This window comes from Gymnoscopelus microlampas (assembly GCF_963454915.1).
Source record: "Gymnoscopelus microlampas genome assembly, chromosome: 3".
In the NCBI taxonomy this organism is placed as follows: domain Eukaryota; kingdom Metazoa; phylum Chordata; class Actinopteri; order Myctophiformes; family Myctophidae; genus Gymnoscopelus; species Gymnoscopelus microlampas.
Window position 1 is genome coordinate 5048076 of NC_139940.1, and position 24847 is coordinate 5072922.

General features: G+C 44.0%; 1 protein-coding gene across 1 annotated transcript; it reads left to right on the top strand.

The window, feature by feature from the left end:
* The first annotated feature begins 10019 nt into the window (after positions 1-10019).
* On the top strand, positions 10020-24789 carry LOC311042116 (protein NLRC3-like). The gene is made up of 8 exons (XM_084052675.1): positions 10020-10098; positions 16530-16649; positions 17725-17799; positions 19342-19430; positions 20202-21864; positions 22439-22484; positions 22574-22695; positions 22882-24789. The coding sequence occupies exons 1-8, from the start codon at positions 10043-10045 to the stop codon at positions 23354-23356; spliced, it is 2646 nt and encodes an 881-aa protein (XP_083908801.1). The 5' UTR covers positions 10020-10042; the 3' UTR covers positions 23357-24789.
* Positions 24790-24847: the final 58 nt, after the last annotated feature.

The window sequence follows — 24847 nt, forward strand, 5'->3', positions numbered from 1 at the left end:
CTGACAACTTTTTACTGACAACTTTTGAAGCCTTGCGAGGCCAGAAGGCCAGGCTTCCTGCAGTTACATTTCAGATACGCCGGTCCTGTATGAGCCTGTGCGCTTAGTTAGATCCCTCAGGCAGGGCTCTCTTGGTTGTTCCCAAAACTCGCCTGGTCCCCGGGGCTTTCGCCGGCCCGGGCGACAGTAGGCTCTGGGATGCCCTGCCTGAGAATCTAAGGCTGGCTAGGTCAGTGTCATCTTTTAAATCACAGCTGAAAACACACTTTTATAGCTTTTACTTGTTTATCTTTTGTTTTAATTAACTGTTGTTGTATTATCGTGTTTTGTTTTGCCATTGTAAAGCACATTGTAACCATGTTTTGAAAAGCGCTTAATAAATAAAGTTTATTATTATTACCCTTACCCTTATTTATTATTATTATTATTATTATTGCCATTATTATTATTATTATTATTATTATTATTATTATTATTTTGCAGTGGAACAGTCAAACTCAGCCATCTGAATACAATACGTGTGGCCACAGTGATGGCATAACCAAGAGATGACGGGCAGACCCCTCTGGATGTGATTGTGAATATATAATAATTCTGGGGCAGGGTTTTATAAGTAGCTGCTGGCTATGATAATGATCTATTGAGAGTCATCCCTCCATCCAACCTTTTGTCCAGGCTATGGGGCAGCAGGTCACCCGCCCCCATAGCCTGGACGTTAAACTAACAAGAGTTAGTTATTTTAACCAACAAAACTTTATTGTATCTAATCTGTGTACGGTAGAATATATTTAATACATTAATGACTAGCACGGCTACAGGGATTGGAGGTGGTTTCCCTGGTGTCTGGTGACGCCTACTGGCTGACAAGTAGTACTGCCTGAATAAACCGATACAGTTTACTGCAGCAGGGGTCCACAACGTTTTTCAGTTCTTAGCTGAGAGAGAGTGAGAGATGAAGCTCACTCTCAGGGACTTACTTTTTTGATTAGGTTCTCCACATGAACCTTAAATGGGAGTTTGGCATTTAGCCAAATGCCCAGGTATTTATAAGATGTGACCAGCTCAATTTGTTCACCTTTAAGAGTGTAAATACCAGTAAAGGGATTTATATTTGGAGACCTAGTAAATACCATGCATTTTGTTTTGTTGGATATATGGAGCATACACACTGAAGGCTGTATTTCCCAGCTGGAACCCCCTCAAGGACCCCTGTAGTTTTAGTGAACTGTAATAACCTTGAGTCAGACAGTGTTGTTTTTTCCTTTGGGTGACATTTTTCATATTATAAAGATAATGAATATGATCTATGATGATTGTAGACAGACAGACAGACAGACAGACAGACAGACAGACAGTGCCCCGAATGTGTATGTGTGTGTGTGTGTGTGTGTGTGTGTGTGTGTGTGTGTTTACATTTTGTGTGTTAACATATTTTTTATGCTCATCACCTTGCAATATTGTACACACATTAGTGTATATTTAGGTATATGTTAGATACATATAATTAGCTGGGGACGCCCTGGGGCTATTCTCTCTACATTTATTGTGCATGCTGCCAGTAGACCACATATTGTTTCATGTTTTTAAATGACCAAGAAATTAAGTATTGTTTTTAGGTATGGCCATTGAACCTGAACGGTAGATTGGACGGTAAAAGTGTTAATTTATCCATTTTTATCTCTGAGAATTTGTACAACAAATGGATCCTTTACGGGTCTATTTGGTTACAGTTGTACACTGTCTCAGACTTAAATTAACACTCAGAATGCTACAGTGTTGACAGGCAGTACACGCTGTTGGACTCGGTTGTTTTATGTATTGCTACTTCCAAATCTACTTGAATCTACCTCAATAATAAGGAAATTAAAAATCCATAATTATCATTCTGTTAAGTAAAACAATCATGTTGGACATTGTGTTTACATTAGAATGAAATGATCAGAGCAGAAGAAAAGCTGCTTCCTACAACTGGTTTATGAGAAGTGAAACCGCAGCCTGCACAGGAAGTGAGGTTAGAGGTTTGTTAAGATATCAGCGGGTGGAGAAGCACAGTCTCTGTGCTCTCTGGTTAACAGGGGAGCAAATCTGGATCTGGATGACTAGGGCCCTATTTCACGAAAGGTGAATTAAATAAGCCTGGATTTAAGTCAAATCCAGGTTTGACAAAGTCGGGTCCGTACAGCCTGGTTTATTCCGTTCCATGAACGCCAAGCCAGGCTGAAAAGGAGCGACTTTGTCGAGCTAGACCTTGTCAAGCCAGGCTGTGTCGAGCGAGGATGGTAAAGCCATGCAGGCTTCACATATTCCTATAAAAGGCCATGAAAGTCGATAGCAGAATCCTGGAACTTGACCAATCATGGAGCCCAAAACCAGAGCGGCGTTCTTTTCTGTGGCTGAATCATATATATATATATATATCTGTTATATATATATATATATATATATATATATCTGTCTGTGTATCATCATAGGAGGGCTATTACCATACCATGCTAACTCCACGAATAGCCTGCAGTTATTATTAACTTTGATTGCCATCGATGATGGTAGGCGGGTTTCTGAATTGTCCATATTTGATCTAGAAAGATTTAGAGAATGTCTATGCTGGGAATATGGGGAATGTATTAGGGGGATGTACTGTACTAGATTTTCTGGCCGCTAGGCCTTCGAATCCAGCCCTATATTGTGCTGATCAGAGCAATGGTTTGATTGAATATTTTATTAGGCGTAAAAAAAATGTAAACAGCACAATTACATTTTTAATACTTTGTCTAAAAGGTCCGTCCAAAAAAATCCTTGCGGTCTTGTTTCCATTGGGGTCCTTGGTATTCAATTCATAGACATATATAGTAGCAGCCAAACAGTTCAAAAATCAACACAAAAATACAGAAAAAGTAACACTATATGTACAAACAAAACAAAAATGCAGGAAAGAAATAAAAATACCATATGTACAAAGAATTGGTCACCGAGTTATGGCCAGTTGAAGTGTTAAACACTGCTGCAGTGCCCCATATGTGCAATTTAGTTTTTTGGGTAAGTGTGCCTGCATGGCACGTGGCAGGTCCACACGTTACGTGGCAGGTCTGCATGTTACGTTTATGACCGTCCACCGTCGACCCACCCTCTAGGCAATTTTAATATAGGATGTGTCAACAACTTGAAACCTAGCATCCATATTCAGGGGCTTATATTTGGAGAAAATAGCAGATCTACAAGCTCACAACGTGTTGTGATCTTGTAGATCACAGAGGGTAAAAAACAGCGGACTAAGTACAGACTAAAGCTGACCCAGGTTAATTATGATTGACGTCATTGGATTGCGTTCAGGGGCGGACTGTCCAAGACTGGCCATGTTTTTTTTTTGAAAATGTATATATTTTTAAAATCATTACGGTCATTTCCGGGTTGCGCGGCCCAATTATTAGTTACGGTAATGTTCACATCATTGGCCCCATAGGCGGCAGGTGAGCCTGGCAATTGGGAAGGCTAGGAGATCTGGCTTGAGGCTGGGGGGGTCGGCCGCGCGCAGCGTGCGGGCGGAAAATTGCGGTAGAGTGTTTGCTATCAGCTGGTTGTGGTGGGCCGGTCTGGGCCAAAATGCCAGGGCCGAATTTTGGTCCCAGTCCGGCCCTGATTGCGTTCATATAATCATTTGTTTTATGTGTGTATTTGAGGAGAAAACCATGAGTAGTTGGGCATTAGCCTAGAGGGTTCTCCATGCAGCTATTAAGCTGCATGGAGAACCCTCTACCCTCTGGTTTAGAGTTGTGTGTTGATAGATACAAATAAAAGTGTTTCCAGCTCTGGCAGATTCATGGTTTCCAGGCTAGCTTCTATTATAAGTTGTTGTGCTCCATTTAACCCATAGTTCATTATAATAGTCTGTATAGATCCTGTACCAGTTCTGTAAAGTGAAATGGGAACAATAAACACCATTTCTGCCTGTGATTTGCCTCCTGTAGACTATTTAATATTTCAGTGAAAACAAGTCTGACAGCAATTGAGTTTAGAGTTATGTTTCCCCTCATTGGATCACTCCAATGTGGGTGTGGGTATCACTCCGCAGCGGAGGGATACATTCGAGGTAAGGATTAACTGATTCACTACCGTGCGCACCTGTGCGTGCGTGGGGGTGTGGCCTCCCCTATATAGGCACACCACACCCACGCGCGCCTGCTTTTTCATTTCTCGGCGGAACATTCAGGTTCAAGGTCGGTAAGTGAGCAGAGAAGGTATGTAACCTCTACTATAGCTCAATTATTTCACATCCAAGTGTTCTCAGTGGCTAGGTTTAGCCTGGAGCTGCTAACTTTGTAGCCCTCCCCACGAGAACTCTTTATTATTGTGCCGTGTGTACCATTTATGCTGGTTGCTAAATGTTTGTAGCGCTGTTAGCGCTGGTTAGCAGCAGGCTGCACTAACCAAGCCTCAGCTTGTACTAGCTTTGCTAGCTGTTCTGAGGTATTTTTGTGCTTTCTTTCCTTGCTTTGCAGGAATCCCAATTAAAGGAAATTCTGCTTTATATTCCAAGGTTTGTATTTACAGTCAGTTTCACCATAACCTGGTGCTGACTGTTATTCCCCCTTAGCTGACAGGCGTCTCCTTAACCTGGAAGCCTGGTCAGTTTGTTGTGCTTTATAGTTCAAGTTTTGTGTTTCAGTCAGTTTTACCATAACCTGGTGCTGACTGTTATTCCCCCTTAGCTGACAGGCATCTCCATAACCTGGAAGCCTGGTCAGTCGGTGCTTTATATTTCAAGTTTTGTGTTTTCAGTCAGTTTTCCCATAACCTGGTGCTGACTGTTATTCTCCCTTAGCTGACAGGCATCTCCATAACCTGGACGCCTGGTCAGTCTGTTGTTTGCTGACTACTTTTATTACTGTTTAAGAAATAAGTGTATTGTTTTCAGTTACAAGTGTGACCCAGGTGTAAGACCCTTACGGGGCGGCCATTGTCATTGGGCCTCTCCCCTGGTAATTCCCTTACCGGGTTCAGTGCATAGGGAGAGGTGACCCTGCCACGGCGTGCCAGGTGCACGGGTCCACTACAGGATGTCAGCCCTTTGTGTCAAGTGCAGAGAGGACATCCCACCTGGGGATGCGCATGCATCTTGCATGCACTGCCTGGGGCTGGCCCATGCAGAGGAGGCGGTGAGGCGCCCTAATGGCTGCCTGTACTGCGCAGTCTTCTCTGAGCGCCTGAGAGTGGCCCGACTGGGGGCCATGCGGGCCTGGGTGGCTCAGGCCTTGGCTCCAGCCGAGGACCGCAGATCTCTGCCTCCCTCTGGTGTGGTGAGCCGTCATCACAGTAGTCCTGCCCGCAGTGCAGGCGGGCATGGAGAGCAGGCCTGGCATCAGCGGGTGGACGCTGACCAGGCAGATGACATTCTCTCAGTGGAGGCCAGCGAGGGCCTTTGGCTGGGAGATGACGCCGGCACTGTTAACCGCAGGTCCGAGCAGTCAGCGGGGCCCTCTGAGGGGGGCAGTGACCGTCCTGATGTGGCCCCTGCCATGCAGGAAGGGGTCCAGGACCTTGTAGAGAGGATCAGAGTTACCCTGGACATTGCCCAGGAGGATCCTCCGGGCAGCCCGCCAGTGGTGCCCATATCCAGTGCCTTCAAGGAGGCCATGATGGAAGGCTGGGCTGAAAAAAGAGGCCGCTTCCACTTTACCTCTGATTCGGGGCCATGGGCTTTCATGGCAGAGCCTGATTCCCTTGGCCTCCGGGAGTACCCAACCATGGACTCCATGATTGCAGCCATGGTCCTGCCAGATAAGGACATCATTGGCAAAACCCCCCGTCTTAAGCCTGGTCCTCCCAGGACGTTTGACGATGACCTCAAGACGGTCTATGGTTCACTGACAGCGGTGGGACGCCTGTCTAATGCAGTGATGCTCCTCCATGCCTACCTGCAGAGCTTGCTGCCCCAGGTCACAGGGGATGGAGGACCTCTCACTCAAGAGGTGAAACTGGTTTCTGACCTGATCGGCCAGATCCAGAGAGACATGGCCCGGGCTAATGGGAAAGCCTTGGGCCAGATCGTGACTGCTAGGCGCCACCTTTGGCTGGCACAGACCAAGCTGCCTTCCTCTATGCAGAGCACGTTTGCTGACCTCCCCCTGACCCCCGGTGTTACCTTTGGGCCCGGGGTCGATGATATCTTGCGGCAGACGGACAGGGTCCGGAAAGATCGGGAGACACTGAAACATTTCATGCCTCCACCTCGGGTCCGTGCCCCTCCTTTCAGGCCAGGCCGACAAGACCGAGGTGGCCCTCCACCATCCAGGAGGACGGCAGAGTCCTTGCCTACTCGGCAGCCCCAGGCTGCGCCACCTAACCCGGCTCAGAGGCGAGTCGACAGGCGCAGAGAGGAGGACCGTCGTCGGGGACGCAACGAGACTGGAAGGCCCAGACGCCCCACTCCTAGGGGGGGCGGGCCACAGCAGTCAACCTGACGGTGTTACCGGCCTCGGCCGCTTCTCCCAGGCCCAAAGGGCAATCTGGGAGGAGCGGGTGGAGTCCCCATGGGTTCTTTCTACCATGCTCCAAGGGTACAGACTCCAATTCCGAGGCCGGCAGCCTCCATTCACGGGTATCCATCCTACGACAGTGGCCGACCCCCTGAAGAGGGAAGTGCTGCGGAAGGAGATATCCGTGCTGCTGGACAAGAACGCCATCAGGATACTACGGCCGCTAGAACGGCTAGGTGGGTTCTACTCGACCTATTTTGTCATTCCCAAAAAGGGCGGGGGGCTTCGCCCTATTCTCGATCTGCGAGGGGTGAATCGCTGGCTAAAACGGTTAAAGTTCCGTATGCTTTCCCCAGCTCGTGTTCTTCAGGCCATGTCGAAGGGCCTATGGTTCACGACGATCGACTTGAAGGATGCGTATTTCCAGATTCCCATCCATCCGTCCTGTTGGAAGTACCTCCGGTTCGCCTTCGAAGGGACGGCTTACGAATTCATGGTCCTTCCCTTCGGGCTTGCGCTGGCGCCACGGACATTTACCAAATGCATGGTGGCAGTCCTCGCGCCCCTGGCAGCCAGAGGTCTGACTATATTAAACTATCTGGACGACTGGCTAATTTGCGCTCACTCCGAGGAGGAAGCGAATTTAGCCACACACAAGGTTGTGCTCCACATACAGCAGTTGGGGTTGGTGTTGAACCACGAGAAGAGTCACTTGACTCCATCCCAGGCTGTGACATTCATAGGGATGTCTTTGGATGCACAGACAATGAGGGCGTCTCTACCGCAGGTAAGGGTAGAGACGATCCTCTCATTCCTGAGCCGCTTTCAGCGGGGTCAGAAGGTGACAGTGTGGGAGTGCCAGCGTCTGTTAGGCTTGCTAACAGCGGCCTCACTGCTGGTTCCTCTAGGCCTGCTCCATCTCAGGCCTCTACAACTGTGGTTCAACTCCCACAGATTTCACCCGAAACGACACAGACATCGTCGCCTTGTGGTGACAGCACAGTGCCTGAGGGCGCTGTCGAGGTGGCGCTCACGCTCCTTTCTATGTCAAGGAGTGGAGCTGCACAGGGTGTGTCGCAGGGAGCTAGTGTGCACGGACGCATCCCTGGCAGGTTGGGGAGCAGTGCACAATGGCAGGTCAGCGAGTGGCCAGTGGAAGGCCCCGTGGCTGGGCAGACATATCAATGTCTTAGAGCTCAGGGCAGTGCACCTGGCTCTTCAGAGTTTCCTCCCGTCCCTAAGGGACAGACATGTGTTGGTGAGGACAGACAATGCCTCAGTGGTGGCCTACATCAACCACCAGGGGGGGGTGAGATCTCCCCGTCTGCACAGAGTGGCAGAGAGGTTGCTCTTGTGGGCTCATGCGCATCTAGCTTCTCTACATGCAGCGTTCATTCCTGGGGCTCACAACACAGCAGCGGACATGCTCTCGAGGGCAGGGCCGCAAGAGGGGGACTGGCGTCTGCTCCCCCAGGTGGTGCAGCAGCTGTGGATGAGGTTTGGCCAGGCCCAGGTGGACCTCTTTGCCGCCTCAGGGAACTCTCAGTGCCCCCTCTGGTTCTCAGTGACGGGGCCTCCGGGACCCCTGGGACTGGATGCTCTGGCCCACGACTGGCCAGAGGAACTGCTGTATGCTTTTCCTCCAATTCCCTTGATCCATGCAGTGCTGGACAGGACCAAGCAGGCAGGTCACAGGTTGATACTAATTGCCCCGTTTTGGCCGAGGCGCCCATGGTTCAGTCTCCTGGCGTCCCTTCTTGCAGGGACTCCATGGCAGTTGCCCCTAATGCCCAACCTGCTCTCGCAGGCCGGGGGGACCCTGTGGCACCCCGAACCACGGCGGCTCAATCTGTGGGCCTGGCCCCTGAGCGGCGCCAGTGGTCAGAGCTAGGCCTCCAAGAGGGGGTGATAGCTACTTTGCAGGGAGCCAGGGCTCCCTCTACTAATGCAGCATATCACTTGCGCTGGCGAATCTTTAGTTCTTGGTGTGCAGCGCGCAGCCTGGACCCAGAATCCTGCAATGTGCAGGCCATATTGCAGTTCTTGCAATCCTGTCTGGATAAGGGATTGTCTGCCTCCACTGTGAGGGTGTACTTGGCAGCCATCTCTGCTGGTCATGTCCAGCTTCCAGAGGGTTCGGTGGGGAGACACCCCTTGGTCTCAAGGTTCATGAAGGGGGCCAGACGTCTGCGTCCAGCCAGAGCTAAGGCGGCTGTACGCTGGGATCTGGACATTGTTTTGTCAGCCCTTACTAGGCCTCCATTCGAACCCCTCGAGGCTGCTTCGTTGAAGCACCTTTCTTTGAAGGTGGCCTTTCTACTAGCAATCACTTCCACCAAGAGGGTTGGTGAGTTGCATGCTCTTTCAGTAAGCCCTGAGTGCTTCCAGATGGGGCCTGACCGGAGGAGTGTGGTTCTTCGACCAAATCCTTCCTTCTTGCCGAAGGTCCTGTCTGAGGGGTACGTCAACAGTCCCTGGTCTCTATCTGCTTTCTCCCCATCTGCAGACGGGGAGGGGCACGGCTCTGCTCCCAGTGTGCTTTGCCCTGTAAGGGCTCTGCAAGCATATGTGAGTCGCACACAGTCGCTGCGCAGGACAGACCAGCTCTTTGTGTGCTATGCAGAGCGGGTCCTGGGGTCAAGTCTGTCTAAGCAGAGGCTGTCCCATTGGATTGTGGACACAATCCAGTTGGCATATGGTCTGGCTGGTAGGCCTGGGCCAGTTGGTGTGGTGGCTCATTCCACCAGGGGAATGGCCTCATCTAGAGCCCTCCTGCGGGGGGTTCCACTCTCTGAGGTGTGTGCCGCAGCCAGTTGGGCCTCATCTGCCACCTTTGCCAGATTTTATAATGTCAACGTGGCGACACCTAATGCAGTGGTGTCGGCAGTTCTGGGCAGCTCCTCCTGACCTCACAGACGAGGTGGCCAGTTCGGGGTAGGTTCTATGCTTTCAGCCTTCTTGTTGGCCTGACTGTTCCTACCTCAACCACCAGGTGAATCGGGTAATTCTATACCCACATTGGAGTGATCCAATGAGGGGAAACATAACGAAGGTTACGAAGGTAACCACGGTTATGTGACCCTATTGGATCACTCCAATCCTGTCGTGGTGCTTGAGGCGCCTCGAAATGTTCTTCAAGCAGGCGCGCGTGGGTGTGGTGTGCCTATATAGGGGAGGCCACACCCCCACGCACGCACAGGTGCGCACGGTAGTGAATCAGTTAATCCTTACCTCGAATGTATCCCTCCGCTGCGGAGTGATACCCACACCCACATTGGAGTGATCCAATAGGGTCACATAACCGTGGTTACCTTCGTAACCTTCGTTATGTGTGTGTCACAATTTTGCTGAATATATGGACATACATTGGTAGCATCACTGACAACCTAAGATCAATTTACTTCAGAAAATCAAATGTGAAATACCTAATAATAGTTTATTCTGCTGAATAACTTCTCTGTTGACAGTGTGGACACATTATACCAGAATGGTTGGCTATCACCCCCCTACTGGGCATGTGTGTCAACAACCTACAATAGAGGCGGGACAACTACAAGACAAGGAAGTGCATGTTCAGTCCCAGTCCATTCTCAAGCAGAACACAGAAGAACACGGTTAATGTGGGGTAAGTCTTTTCATATACTAGAAAGAAATCACACATACCGTACTATAGGTGTACAATATGTGTTTTGTATACTAATTTATAACTAAAACTACCTGGTATCATCCATAAAAGTTTGGCTAAATCTAAGCAAAACATTAAGGTGCATTTCTTACTTTTGTTTACCCTCCCCCTCCCCTCTCTCTCTCTCTGTGGTGGTCATGATCTCACCACCAAAATATTTGGAAGACAGAAACACAGACATACGACAGTTCTAAAGGCATGTGAGTTAGTTAATGCTATAATAAATGACATAATAAGTGGCATGTCATTTTACAACAGCCACACTTTCTGTTGCTCAGGTGATCCCATTTTGCCTGCTTATAAATCTACATAACTACTGTTTAACTATGTCGACAGACATTTAAAACCAGTCTGGTTATGCTTATGAAAATACTGCTAATTCCAGTAAACATTTACTAATTTAAGTGTGTAGTTCTAATTTAGTGATGACACATTTTATCTACACACATTCTAATCTAGATATCAGTCTTTAACACTCCAACTTAATGGATATCCTTTCTCTGTCGGAGAATGAGAGAGAGAGAGAGAGAGAGAGAGAGAGAGAGAGAGAGAGAGAGAGAGAGAGAGAGAGAGAGAGAGAGAGAGAGAGAGAGAGAGAGAGAGAGAGAGAGAGAGAGAGAGAGAGAGAGAGAGAGAGAGAGAGAGAGAGAGAGAGAGAGAGAGAGAGAGAGAGAGAGAGAGAGAGAGAGAGAGAGAATTCCATTTTTCAACTCTGTACTGATAATCCTGAAATCTTTGAACATCTCTCTGCTGATGTTGTTGTTGTCAATGAAGGCTCCAAATCAGTTTCCATTCTTGAAGTGGCCTGCACCTTTGATTCTAGCTTAGAGGAAGCTTTTATGATTTAAGTCATTAAATACCAGCCGCTCATCCATACCATCACAGCGCTACTGTAAGGTGCAATTTACTTGTGTTTATCTTTGGCAGCCGAGGACATGTTCGGTTGGTTGTAAGAGGCTTCCAAGAACTTGGAAAGCCAAAAAAACGGCTTGCAAAATTCCGTGCAATCTCTTTTATTATTGGTAGCCGCAGTGTGTGTGTGTGTGTGTGTGTGTGTGTGTGTGTGTGTGTGTGTGTGTGTGTGTGTGTGTGTGTGTGTGTGTGTGCACGCGCGCACACGCGCGTTTGGCTACTGTAGATATGTTTGTAATTATTTTATTTAGTACACTGTCAGTATTTTTTTCCCAAAAGTTTTAAATGTTATATTTTGTATTACAGTCAACTATTAATATTTAGTTTTAGTGAACTTTGACATTTTTCAAATTCAAAACATAATGAATTTGATCTATGATGAGGTATGATGAGTATAGGACAGACAGACAGGGTTGTTTCTGTCTGCAGGACAGTGCCTTGAGTGTGTGTGGCCGGATGTGTGTGTCTGTGTGTCTGTGTGCATTTGCTAACCTATTTTTATGCTCATCACCTTATCATCACGCAATATTGTAAGTACACACATTAGAGCCGTAAAAAATCTTCTCTTATGGGGGGTCCCTGGCATATCTTTTGAAATGGGGGTCCGCGGGCTAATAAGTGTCAATTTGGGGGTCCTTGACATGAAAAAGTTTGAGAACCACTGAATTAAATGAAGTCCCCTCACATCTGTATGCAAATGACATCCTGCACATAATTCTACATTCATTCAAACTCTGAACTCTGCCTGAGGAGGGAGTCTGGTAGATAGGTGTGGGGTTATTGCTATTGAGTCTAATGATCATTACAATGTCCTGACATTTTCTAAATCCAAATAAAATAAAGGTTGCTATGCATATGGGCAATCCAAATCTGTTGGAAATATTTTATTCTGGTGTGGTGTCATAATCAAACATAGTGTTGATAAGGCACACTGACTATAAAGAAAATAGAAACATGACACTTCATGTCAAAAAGGTTGCTGACCCCTGCTATACAGGAACCCCAATCTACACTGTAAAATCCTCTGTTAATTTCACTCTGAGAGAGTACAAATGGAACCCATAAGGGTGCATTTGGTTCCATTTGTACACTCATTTGGGGAGCGTTGGTATAGAGCCACCAATTAAGTGTCCATTTGTATATTGTGCTTATTTTGTTTTTGCACTGGCAGAATCGTCTGGTTCCCAGGCTAGTTGCAGACCTGCAAGGGTCCATTTGGTTCCGAACTATAAATCATTTAGCTTGGGACCCCCCTGGGCAAATCTCACAGAATTTATTGTGCATGCTGCCAGTATGCCATCTATTGTTTTTTCATGTTTTTAAATGATCAAGAAATTAAGTATTTTTTTTAGATATGTCCATTTCTATTGGCCAGAGGAGATCAACAGTCTCCACGTTAGTCAATCATAAATGCAGGTTTTAACTACTTAGACCAGTGTTGCACCTGAACAGCACATTGTGAGTTAAGTTGTGTTGCTTCATTCAGAAACTGTACACTGTAATTTACTGTCATCGCTGTAGATTGGAGCGTAAAATCCTATCTTGGGCGCCACCTTACTCCTTATCCCTAAACTTCTTTGCCATTTTTTACTATTTTGAAAAACATTTTCAAATAGTTCAAATAGACGATCTACAAGCTCACAAGGTGTCGATGTAGATCGGCTAGTTGAACTATTTTAAAATATATATTTTTTAAATGGCTAATAAGTTTAGGGATAAGGGGTAAGGCGGCACCCAAGATAGGGCCTTCAGGGTTGGTGTCAGAGCAGAAGAGAAGCTGCTTCCTTCAGCTGATTTATGAGAATTGCAACCACAGCCTGCACAAAGTACACATAGGAAGTGAGAGAGTGAGGTTAGAGCATACATGGGCAACTGGCGGCCCAGGTGCCACATGCGGCCCCCACCTTCACTTAATGTGGCCCGCAGGTTAATATCGGATTTATGTCCATAATTATTACTACTATTAGTAGTAGCTTAATTACTAGTATTGCAATTCTATTGTCTTTTTTATGTCCAATGTATTTGTATTTAAGTTCATAAAGTTAACATAAGTATAACTAAATGGATTTGAAATCAAATAAAATAATTACTTTTCAGGAATCCAATTAAAAAATAGCAAAACATAAATCTGAAAATAAAAAAATAATAGCAGATCTACACATACACACATATAAAATCATTTGTTTTATATGTTTGTATTTGAGTAGAAAACCATGAGTAGTAGGGCTAATAGCTGCATGGAGAACCCTCTACCCTCTGGTTTAGAGTTGTGTGTTGATAGACACAAATAAAAGTCTTTCCAGCTCTGGCAGGTTCATCTGGTTTCCAGGCTAGCTTCTATTATAAGTTGTGCCCCATTTAGATTTAACCCATATTTCATTACAATAGTATATAGATCCTGTACCGGTTCTGTAAAGTGAAATGGGAACAATAAACACAATGTATGCCTCTGCGATTTGCCTCCTGACTATTTAATATTTCAGTGAAAACAAACCTGATATGACAGCAACTGAGTTTAGAGTTATGTCACAATTATGCTGAATATATGGACATACATTGGCAGCACCAATGACAACTTAAGATCACTTTACTTCAGAAAATCAAATGTGAAATAACTTTTGACGGGCTAATAATAGTTTATTCTGCTGAATAACTTCTCTGTTGACAGTGTGGACACATTATACCAGAATGGCTGATTATCACCCCCCTACTGGGTAGGTGTGTCAACAAACTACAATAGAGGCGGGACAACTCCAAGACAAGGAAGTACATGTTCAGTCCTGACTCCATTCTTAAGCAGAACACAGAAGAACACAGTTAATGTGGGCTAAGTCTTTTAATATAATAGAAAGAAATCACACATACCGTACTATACAGTAGGTGTACAATATGTGTTTGTATACTAATTTATAACTAAAACTACCTGGTATCATCCATAAAAGTTTGGCTAAAGCTAACATACAAAAATTCAGGTGCATTTCTTACTTTTGTTTACCCTCCCCCTCTGTCTCTGTGGTAGTCATCATAGGGTTGGTTACCGAAATAAAAAATAGTGGGTACTGGGTACCCATAAAATATATGTACTTTCGGTTCTGCATATTGGTTCCTAGACGCGCTAAAAGCCGTTCAAACAAGGCGTTTAGAAGTCCTACACAAACAGCACAAATCCGGTAAAACACTGTTGTATGGAGAAGTATACATCAGTTGCGGAGCTGCTGCTTCTCTCTTAGCCCTGAAACATGACTACAAGCGTAACGTGAACCATGGCTACTTCTCTCTGAGCCGCATTCCTCCCTCCCCCCCTCCACTCCCCACTCCCCCCCTCCACTCCCCACTTCCCACTCCCCACCCCCCCCCCCCCCCTCTCCTCTCTATAGACCATATTCACATGGCAGCCATATTGGAATTTAACATTGAAAGTGCCGCCACCCAGGGTGGCTACTTTCATTGACTTCATAGAAACATGGCCGCCGTGTGAATATGGTCTATTCCTCTCCTCTCCTCTCTTTCCCCTCACACACCATGTCAGTCTCTCAACTGAAGTAGTGAGGAAGGAATTAGCTAGTGCTAGTTAAGAGCCTAGGCCTGCGCAGGGCAGGACAAAACAAAACAATTAACACCAGCTGTGTGTGTGTGTGTGTGTGTGTGTGTGTGTGTGTGTGTGTGTGTGTGTGTGTGTGTGTGTGTGTGTGTGTGTGTGTGTGTGTGTGTGTGTGTGTGCGTGCGTGCGTGCGTGCGTGCGTGCGTGCGTGCGTGCGTGCGTGCGTGCGTGCGTGGTCTGTCTGTCTGTCTGTCTGTCTGTCTGTCTGTCTGTCTGTCTGTCTGTCTGTCTGTCTGTCTGTCTGTCACTTCTCCAAAAGGAAGGAATGGCCTAATATTATTTATGCATTTTGGCTGTGTACAATAATGCAACTGCAGACATTGTATTGCCTTTTGTTAGGCTATTCAATATTTGTTTTACATTTTTGAATTCATATTTATTTAATTTGCAATAATTCAACTGTATGGCATGCTAATGTTTTGAGACATATTGTATTTTATTACTACACAATAGAAAAATGAGTAACTCTACACAATAAAAAAATATGTTTTAAATAACTGATCTCAATATGGACCCATTATAGTTATGATATAGCCATAATCATGTAGCTCTACAAAAGAGGTACAAAAAATATTTTAAAAAATGTATATATATATTTTTGTATATATTTAAAAAATATATATACTTTTCCGCCATTTGGTATTCGGCCGTCGGCCAAGTGTTTCCTATATTCGGTGTGTGTGTGTGTGTGTGTGTGTGTGTGTGTGTGTGTGTGTGCGTGCGTGCGTGCGTGCCGGCAAACTAGCCGGCAAAGTATCTGTGTCATTTTTAGATTTATTTGACTATTCAAAAATAGCAAATCTACAAGCTCATAGCGCGGCACCGAGTGCCGCGCTATGAGCTTGTAGATCTGCTATTTTTAAGTTTTTTATGTGAAAATTTGTGCAAATCTTTAAATATATGATATATATTTTTCAAATATATATTCAAAGATTTGCACTAATTTTCACGATTTTTCAAAAAATAGCAGATCTACAAGCTCATAGCGCGGCACTCGGTGCCGCACTATGAGCTTGCATATCTGCTATTTTAGAATAGCCAAAGAAATCTAAAATGACAGAGAAACTTTCCCGGATTGAATGTGTTTAAGCTATAACTAGGCTAAGTTTGAACTTAGTGTGAAGTGGTGCAACTGGCCCAGATGTTGTTGTCAATGAAGGCTCCTAATCAGTACATCAGTTAAAATATTTTCCCCACCCCCGGATAGACAAAGATTTTGCTCCACAAATTGCAGCAAACCATCTATGCACAAAACTGTGAAGAAATGGTCTTATATTATTGTTTCCTATCACAAGCAACAACTATATATCTGTTATATATATTTAAAATACATATATTTATGGTTTAGGTTTTCATGTCCCCTTAGAGCTCAAGTGTAACTAGTGATAACGTGAGAATAATCAGGGATGTATGAGCCAGAAACTGACTGTTTTCTGATTCTGATTATTCCAGAGGTGACGACCAGAGACAGAGACCAATGTCTATCTATGCAACAACGCTGGTTTAACAAGATTCAGACTTGTAATGACAGTAATGAACCTGGATTTATATTTAGTTAGAACACTTGTTAGAGATCAAATAAGGGGGTTCACATATGAGTAGTTCAACAGATTAGCCCCAGACTCACAGTCAATTAACCATGTTAGTTCACATTATTAAGGAGTCTTCATTAGGAATGTATGAGCCTGTAGACTCAGAGTAACTTGAACTGTGACTGATCTATAATAGTTCTCCAGTGTTCATTAATGAACCAGACCTCTGTAAACCTTAATTTAAATGTTAGTTCATGTTATTAAGATGTCCTCAACAGGAATATACTGTATAAACCAGAAATGTTTTCTGATCCTGATGTTTCCAGTGGTGACTATCTGAGACAGAGACCAGAGTGTCCAACACCCAGCTATGTGTCTATGAAGAGTGACTTGACTATGGAACAACATCCAGAATCCAGTAATGAACCTGGACCCTCAGACTCAAAGTAAGATCATCAGTAGAAACCTCTTAGATTTAGTTATAACCCATAGAGCATTAAGTGTAACTTATTGAAAATGTGACAATCTGTCTAGAGTGTAACTTAGTGATAATGTGAGAATAATCAGGGATGTATGAGCCAGAAACAAACTGTTTTCTGATTCTGATGATTCCAGAGGTGACTCAAAGTAAGATCACTCATCAGAAAACGCAATGATGGGATAGAATATATGTATTTGGTTAGAACCCTAGTTAGAGAGTGCTCATATACATGTACTTTAATTCTGTTAAATTCTGTTCTGGCGGAATGTCGTACACAACATTGCCTCTCATTGAAAATAAATTACTAGTGGTCGTCTGAAATGACCATAATGCCACTGTTGCCCACAGCCTGTATCTGGAGCCAGTTGAACTAGTCTTGCCTATAGTACAGCTGTAAAACAAAATATAAAAGGAAAAAAAAGCAAAGAAAAATATAAACATTTTGTAACAGAAACTTCTTGTTGTGAAAGCAAGGACCTATTCTAAAGTAGTCTGGCATGTCTACCGAATTCATGCAGTTTTAACTTTTTTACAATTTAACAATTGTACAATGTATGGCCCTTCACTCACTTTATCGAAGTCAGTATGGCTCTCTGGAAATAAATGCTGCCCATCCCTGGCCTAGGGCATGTGCACAAGTTGGTTGTGAGGCCTCTCCAGAAAGAGGGCCAAACAGTTAGTAAGGTACTGCTCAGTATCAGCTATTATAGGAAGCCGCTCAATTTGGAGGAGCCGTTGTTTCCTTTATCCATGATTGATGTCTGCTGTGTTTGACAATTATGTCAACTGTATTGAATGTAACAATGTACTGCCTTATAGGCACGTTGTCCTTTGTACAAGGTATTCTTGTACTTCTGTTTATGTGGACATAAATAAATATTTCAAATATGGTGTGTGGTGTGTGTGTGTGTGTGTGTGTGTGTGTGTGTGTGTGTGTGTGTGTGTGTGTGTGTGTGTGTGTGTGTGTGTGTGTGTGTGTGTGTGTGTGTGTGTGTGTGTGTGTGTGTGTGTGTGTGTGTGTGATCTGCATCATACTGTAGGTGTCAAGTCCAGAAGATGGGGGGAGAAGTCTCCAAGCAGCACCCTGCAATGATGCCAAAACCATCAGACTCGAGGTAAGCTCACTATACTTGAAGTCTAAATTTAAGTTAATTCCATGCATATTGAAGGATGTTAAGACTGTTTGCCTATAGAGCCCTTTTGTGAACCTGGACATGTTGAATGCTAAAATGTTTCACCATACTGTATATGGACACCATAGTGTCCATATACCACATGTTTGCTTTTAATGATCTCGGAAAATGATCCCACCAAATAGTTTAAAAAAATATATATATGTTTGATACAACATAATTGGTAGTTCAGTGGTCTGAAAGCAGTATAATTGTGGGCACTTCATTTATCCTTAACAGAGAATAGTAAGGAAATAGGGGCAGCCCAAAAGCAGCCACACATATGTTGTATGCTAATGTACTGACTAGAAAGGTGAATGTGCATACTGCCAGGAAGTGTGGCCACTGCCAGTGTATGACATCTGTCATCTATGACATTATTATAGTTCTATGGTGACGGTACTATGATGACAGTCATATCCATATCAGGGCATTGTTTCAGCCTATTCCCCCCCCCCAAAAAAAGTAATACTTTCTTGGCCTACTACTGCAGCATTCACAAGGAATGTAACTGATTGGTCCAGTGGTGCTGTTACTACTGCTGCCTGGATTCTCCTCTCTTCCACACACAAGATGTCATATACACTATCTTTGCTGTCAGGCAGAAAACTCTTATCTCCATATTCAAAGTTTTGTGTTTTTCCGTAAATTAACGCCCTACTACTTGATCATATTACAGTGTCACACAAAAGCATTAAAGTAGCAGATCGAAAACACGTTTGAGCTTGTAGATCTGCTACTTTTGCTACTTTTGAATTTGAATCCTGAAAAATAACAGTTTTGGACATATAAGGTTTCCACCTGACAGAGACGATATCTTGTGTAACGAGAGACACGAGAGAGAATCAGGAAAAGTGAAGCTCATGTCAGCTAATAAATACAATCTATCACAACATTGCGTTTTCTGATGAGTGATCTTACTCATCAGAAACCTCTGGAATCATCAGAATCAGAAAACAGTTTGTTTCTGGCTCATACATCCCTGATTATTCTCACATTATCACTAAGTTACACTTAATGCTCTATGGGTTATAGCTAAACTAACATCGCCTCTCATTGAAAATTAATTACTAGTGGTCGTCTGAAATGACCATAATGGCACTGTTGCCCACAGTCTGTATCTGGGGCCAGTTGAACTAGTTTTGCCTATTGATAGATTGATTGTTTATATTCCATCTCAGAGAAAGCAAAATTTGTGAATTTCCAGTAGCATTTTAGGTGAGTGTGTGTGGTTACAACTTAACGAGTACTCAACTAGTGTGTTACCTGTGCCCATCCCTTGTTACTAGCTTCACTCACCATACTGAGCCATCATTATGTTGTGCACGTCACAACTCTACCTATACTGTAAGTAAGGGGTAATGTGTGTGTGTGTGTGTGTGTGTGTGTGTGTGTGTGTGTGTGTGTGTGTGTGTGTGTGTGTGTGTGTGTGTGTGTGTGTGTGTGTGTGTGTGTGTGTGTGTGTGTGTGTGTGTGTGTCCACAGAAGGAAGAGGAGTACCTGTGACCTGACTGAGGAGCCGCCCAGGTGTGCAGTTCTGACAGATCCGGTTTCAGATCCCATCATTGTACAAAGTAAAGCCTAATTTATACTTCATTGTATCTCACCAAAAGAATAGATTTTCAACTAGGAAATGTGATGACTCACATTGTTTTTGTTTTAAAATCAGTTATTTTAATCACAAGCTAATTAGTCAAACTAATAAGCTTCAAAAGACTGAAACAGATTTTTATCTTTACAAAAAAAGTGTAAATTAAGCAGTTTAAGACTATTTTTGTTTGTTCAGACTCAGACAGTGATTTATTCAGTGGTGGAAAATAACTAAGTACACTTACTCAAGTACTGTACTCGAAGGGAAACATTTTGATCATTTTATCATCTACTCAGGCTTATGTGAGCCCCCCAGACCGTTTTTAAGTTGCTTGATTCAGTATTTAGATATTTGATATTCATGTTATCAGACACGCCCCCTTCCTATACAAACCCACTATTTTCGAATAGCCAAAACATAACATATGGCTTATGTCATTAATGATCAATAATTATAGTCCAATAACATTATATATGTAATTCTGAAATGGGACATTCTACATAATGAGTAATTTTACTACTTTAAATATATTTTTATGTTAATACTTTTATACTTTCACTTAAGTAGGATTTTAAATGAAATACTTTTACTTGTAACAAAGCATTTGTTACATTGTGGTATTGTTACTTTACTTAAGTCCAAAATATGAGTACTTCTTCCACCACTGGATTTATTTGTATTTCATTCCGTTTTTTTTACTCTGTAAATCTATGATTGAACGTGTGTTTCACATTCATGAACTGTTCTGTTACAGTGGATGTCAGTCTGCAGGATCTTTCAAAGGCACATATGATCATTCTGGAAGAGCGGTTAGAAGGTCAGAGAGAAGACATCACTGGACCAGGGACTGGAACCCCCTTCAACAGGATCTACACAGAGCTTTACCTCATAGGGGGAGACAGGGAGGGGGTTAATCAGCAACATGAGGTGTGGCAGCTTGAGATGGCATCCAAGATGGAGACGACCCTCCTTGACACGACAATCATGTGTTCTGACATCTTCTGTCCCTTACCAGGCACAGTGACACCAATCCGAATAGTTCTGACAAAGGGCATCGCCGGCATTGGAAAAACATTCTCTGTGTACAAGTTCACTCTGGACTGGGCGGGGGGCGTGGCCAATCAACACATCGATCTCCTGATTCTGATCTCGTTCCGGAAGCTGAACTTGGTCAGAGATAAGCAGTACAACCTTCTCACACTGATCCATGATTTCCATCCAACATTAAAGAAGCTGACAGCAGAGCAGCTTGCTGTCTGTAAGACTGTGTTCATCTTTGATGGTCTGGATGAAAGCAGAATTTCACTGAACTTCCACTACAATGACATTGTTTCTGACGTCACTGTGACATCATCAGTGGGCATTTTGTTGACAAACCTCATCCAGGGGAATCTGCTCCCCTCAGCTCTCCTCTGGATAACTACCAGACCTGCAGCAGCCAATCAGATCCCTCCTGCATGTGTCGACAGGGTGACAGAAGTACGAGGATTCACAGACCCCCAGAAGGAGGAGTACTTCTGGAAGAGATTCAGTGATGAGAAGCTGGCCAGCAGAATCATCTCACACATCAACAAATCCATGACCCTCCACGTCATGTGTCACATCCCACTCTTCTGTTCGATCACTGCTACTGTTCTGGAGAACATGTTGAAGACAGACGAGACTGGACAGCTGCCCAAGACCCTTACTCAGATGCTCTGCCACTTCCTGTTGGTACTGACAAAGAGGAAGAAGCAGAAGTATGGCGATGAGGTGAATCAACAGGAGATCATTCAGAGCGATTTGGAAGTTCTTCTGAAGCTGGGCAGGCTGGCGTTTGAACATCTGGAGAAAGGTAGCATCATGTTCTACCAAGAAGACCTGGAAGAGTGTGGTCTTGATGTCACAGAGGCCTCGCTGTACTCAGGAGTGTGCACAGAGATCTTCAAGAGAGAGGGTGTGCTCTTCCAGAGACAGGTCTACAGCTTTGTTCATCTGAGCATCCAGGAGTTTCTGGCTGCAGTCTACCTTTTCCGCTGTTTCACAGAGAAGAACATGAAGGTACTGAAGTCATTCCTGAAAGATTCTGATTCATCCAGTTCCCTGGATGACTTCCTGTCCAGAGCCATGCTTAAAGCCCAGAAGAGTATAAACGGCCACCTGGACCTCTTTGTCCGCTTCCTTCATGGCCTCTCGCTGGAGTCCAATCAGAGTCTGTTAGGAGGCCTGCTGGGTCAGACAAAGAACAGTCCAGAGATCATCCAGAGAGCCATCGAGAGAGGCATCAAGAGCGCCACCAACATCTACTGCTGTTTGATTGAGCTGGGGGTCGACCCAATACAGGTGGCCCAGATGCAACAGTTCCTGATGTCAAACAACAGATCAGAGAAGGAACTCTCTGAGCCTTGCAGACACACATCCCATAGCATGGAGGGACGGTAAGTCTGACATTATGAAATCACAGTTTTTGGTGGGAAATGGGTTCCTTAGAGTGCTGGTATCATGCATATATATGCCTTTTTAAGTTCATATGTGTAGTAGTGTGTAAGATTAGCAGTGGACACTCACCCACCCACCCACCCACTGTGAGCCGACCACATGGATGCTGATTCATGTTTGATGTACCTGTCTCATAGCCATCATATATGTACAATGCATCAAGATTCAAGATCTTTAAGATTAGTATAGTGTTGCATCTTAAGTACATGAGAGTAAACATTTTGGTTTGGCTCCTCAACTTTGTAGCAACAACAGAAATACAATAACAGCAGCAATAATAAACAGTAATGAAAAGAATAGCAGCAATAGTAAGAGAGAATAAAACAGCACATTGATGTACATTGGTGATACATTGGCCTCACAACTCGTACGTGTGTGTGTGTGTGTGTGTGTGTGTGTGTGTGTGTGTGTGTGTGTGTGTGTGTGTGTGTGTGTGTGTGCGTGTGCGTGTGCGCGTGTGTGTGCGCGTGTGTGTGCGTTCGTGCGTGCTTGCGTGTGTCTTCGTCTTTCTAGACTCTCCTCTGATAAGGCTGATCGTCATCAATCGAACACGGACATAGTGAGTAAAACCAGCTCCTCTACAGAATAATCACACAGACTGAACATCAGGAAAGTTACTGATGGTTTCCAAATTTCTTTCTCTTTCAGGCCACCTCTTCACAGAGCACGCAGACACAACAGACAACCACTTCTCCACAGAGCACGCAGACACAACAGACAACCACTTCTTCAAAGAGTGTGCAGAGTGAACAGATACATAACAAACACAGGTAACTCATCCTATAGATTTAAATGTCTTTGAGCCCATCAGCTGAGTATTATTGTTTCCAGTAACATGTTGTTTCTATTGAACCAAACACTGTGATTGTAAATTAAATTGATGTATGTGGCAATTGACATAATGAAGTCAATATATATATTTTTTTAAATGTTTGTTTTTTGTGTGTGTGTTACAGTTTCAAGTTCAGGGGCCCAGGGTCCTGTCTAACAGAGTTTAAGGTGGGACCAAATGGGTACGCTGAAGTCAACCATATGCACCTGAGTCCTCAGGAGTGTATCTGCCTGTCACCACTCTGTGACATCACACCCATTTGTTTTCCTCCAGAGACAGATGCCGGCCCGAGTCAGTCAAACGCATTGACCAGGAATATGACAACAGAGGGAGCGGGGATGTTGCTGTCTGTGCGGGAAGGTTTCATTGCAAGAGTGTCAGATCCCGTGCTCGATGGTCTGCTGGACAGACTATTCACTTTGAAGGTTCTCAACGATGCAGAGACGGACTCTATCAGTGCCAAGAAAACCAAGCAGAAGAAAGCGCGGCAATTAATTGACACAGTGCAACGTAAAGGGAACGAAGCATCTTCAGAGATGATCAATGCACTCAAAGAAAAGGATCCCTACCTTCATAAACAGCTGTTTGACAAACCTTGATTTGTCTTTTACAGTGTTGGGTTACTTTAAATTAGTAACTCGTTATAATTGCTACTTTCAAAACGAGTGCTTTTTAAAAAACTTTCGCGTTGCTTTATTTATTTATTTAGCTTCAATATTAATTTATACAGTACATTTTCATGTTGCTGCAGCACAAGACGACAACTCTGAAATGTCAGTAACTGGAAAAAGTAACTAGTTACACTACTAGTCACCGCAAAAAGTAGTTGCGTGAACTTCCTTGAACTGCAAACGTGAAAGCCTGCATAAACAAGAGTTTCACCTCACTTTTACCTGTAACTGTGTTGTGACGATAAAGTTGATTGATTGCGTTACAGTAACGCATTACTTTCTAACGTGTTAGTCCCAACACTGGTCGCTTATAATATACCCTCTTCTGTTCAGGATCCTAATGTTGTCTGAAGACTAGAAATAATTAATCAGCAGTATCTCACATCTCTTGGAAGTTTTAGATTCAGAACATTGATTTGTGACAATGCCAATTAAACTGCCCTACAGAGCCAAAGTGCAGTAACTACGTTTTTGGTCACACTGACTTATTTTTGTATCCCAAAGGTCTAATTAGCCATTGTGATTTTGTGTGGTAAACAACTACCTCAAGAACAGATATACAATTAGTGTAATATCACTTATAGACTCACGTACAGTATATAGAGTTGGTTTGGGTGGGTGTGGGGGTGGAGGTTAGTGTGTGAAGCTGTTAGAGCCAAAGACTCCAAGCACTACACTTCTCTGAGCAGAGCCCCTGCAGATGTGGTGTATGTTCATGTTGCCAGGCCAGGGTGCTCTTCAGACGGGCAGGGTCATATTTGAACGGGGGACCCCCCCCCACCATGCAAGCACTTGGAATTGTAGGAGTTGAGGCATTACATTTAGTTTAGTTCCACAGATAAATATTGTGAAGATCGGCTATTTTCTATATATTATTTGTCAATTTGGCCAATGTTTTACCAGTTTTAATAGTATATTTTGTTGATTACTTTTGATGCAGTAATGGTATTTTTTCTTTCTTTTTTTTATATTAAAAAGGTCTTAAAAGTCCTTAAATTGTCACTTCACTGTCATCTTGGGACCCCCGCAAAATGATGTGGGGACCCAACTGGGGGGGGTCCCAAACCCACAGGTTTAGAACCACTGGTCTAGCGTCTCAGTATATCCACTTTCAATGCATTTTGTTTTTTTGGTTCATGGTCGATATGTCAGAGAACAAAATAAAATGAAATAAATTGTACTAAATAAATGTATCTGTCTGTCTGTCTGTCTGTGTGTGTGATCGTGTCTGGTCAAATATCACCCCCAAACTCATCTGACAAAGATCTTTTATTTCTTTACAGGAACTGGTTAAACACCAGAGAGGTTAGACTGTTTCATATGAACCACGCCTGAAAAGGAAACTACTGTAATATCTATTCCACGGTTGAATTACAATCAAAGAGAAAAAAGAAAAATAGAATACATAATTCAATGATT

Bases quoted from the DNA above. Each gene is read 5' to 3' on its own strand.
- LOC311042116 (XM_084052675.1), top strand. From the start codon at position 10,043: ATGTTCAGTCCCAGTCCATTCTCAAGCAGAACACAGAAGAACACGGTT. The intron at 10,099-16,529 runs GTAAGTCTTTTC...TGATGTTTCCAG, and splicing joins AAGAACACGGTTAATGTGGG to TGGTGACTATCTGAGACAGA. The intron at 17,800-19,341 runs GTAAGCTCACTA...GTGTGTCCACAG, and splicing joins CCAAAACCATCAGACTCGAG to AAGGAAGAGGAGTACCTGTG.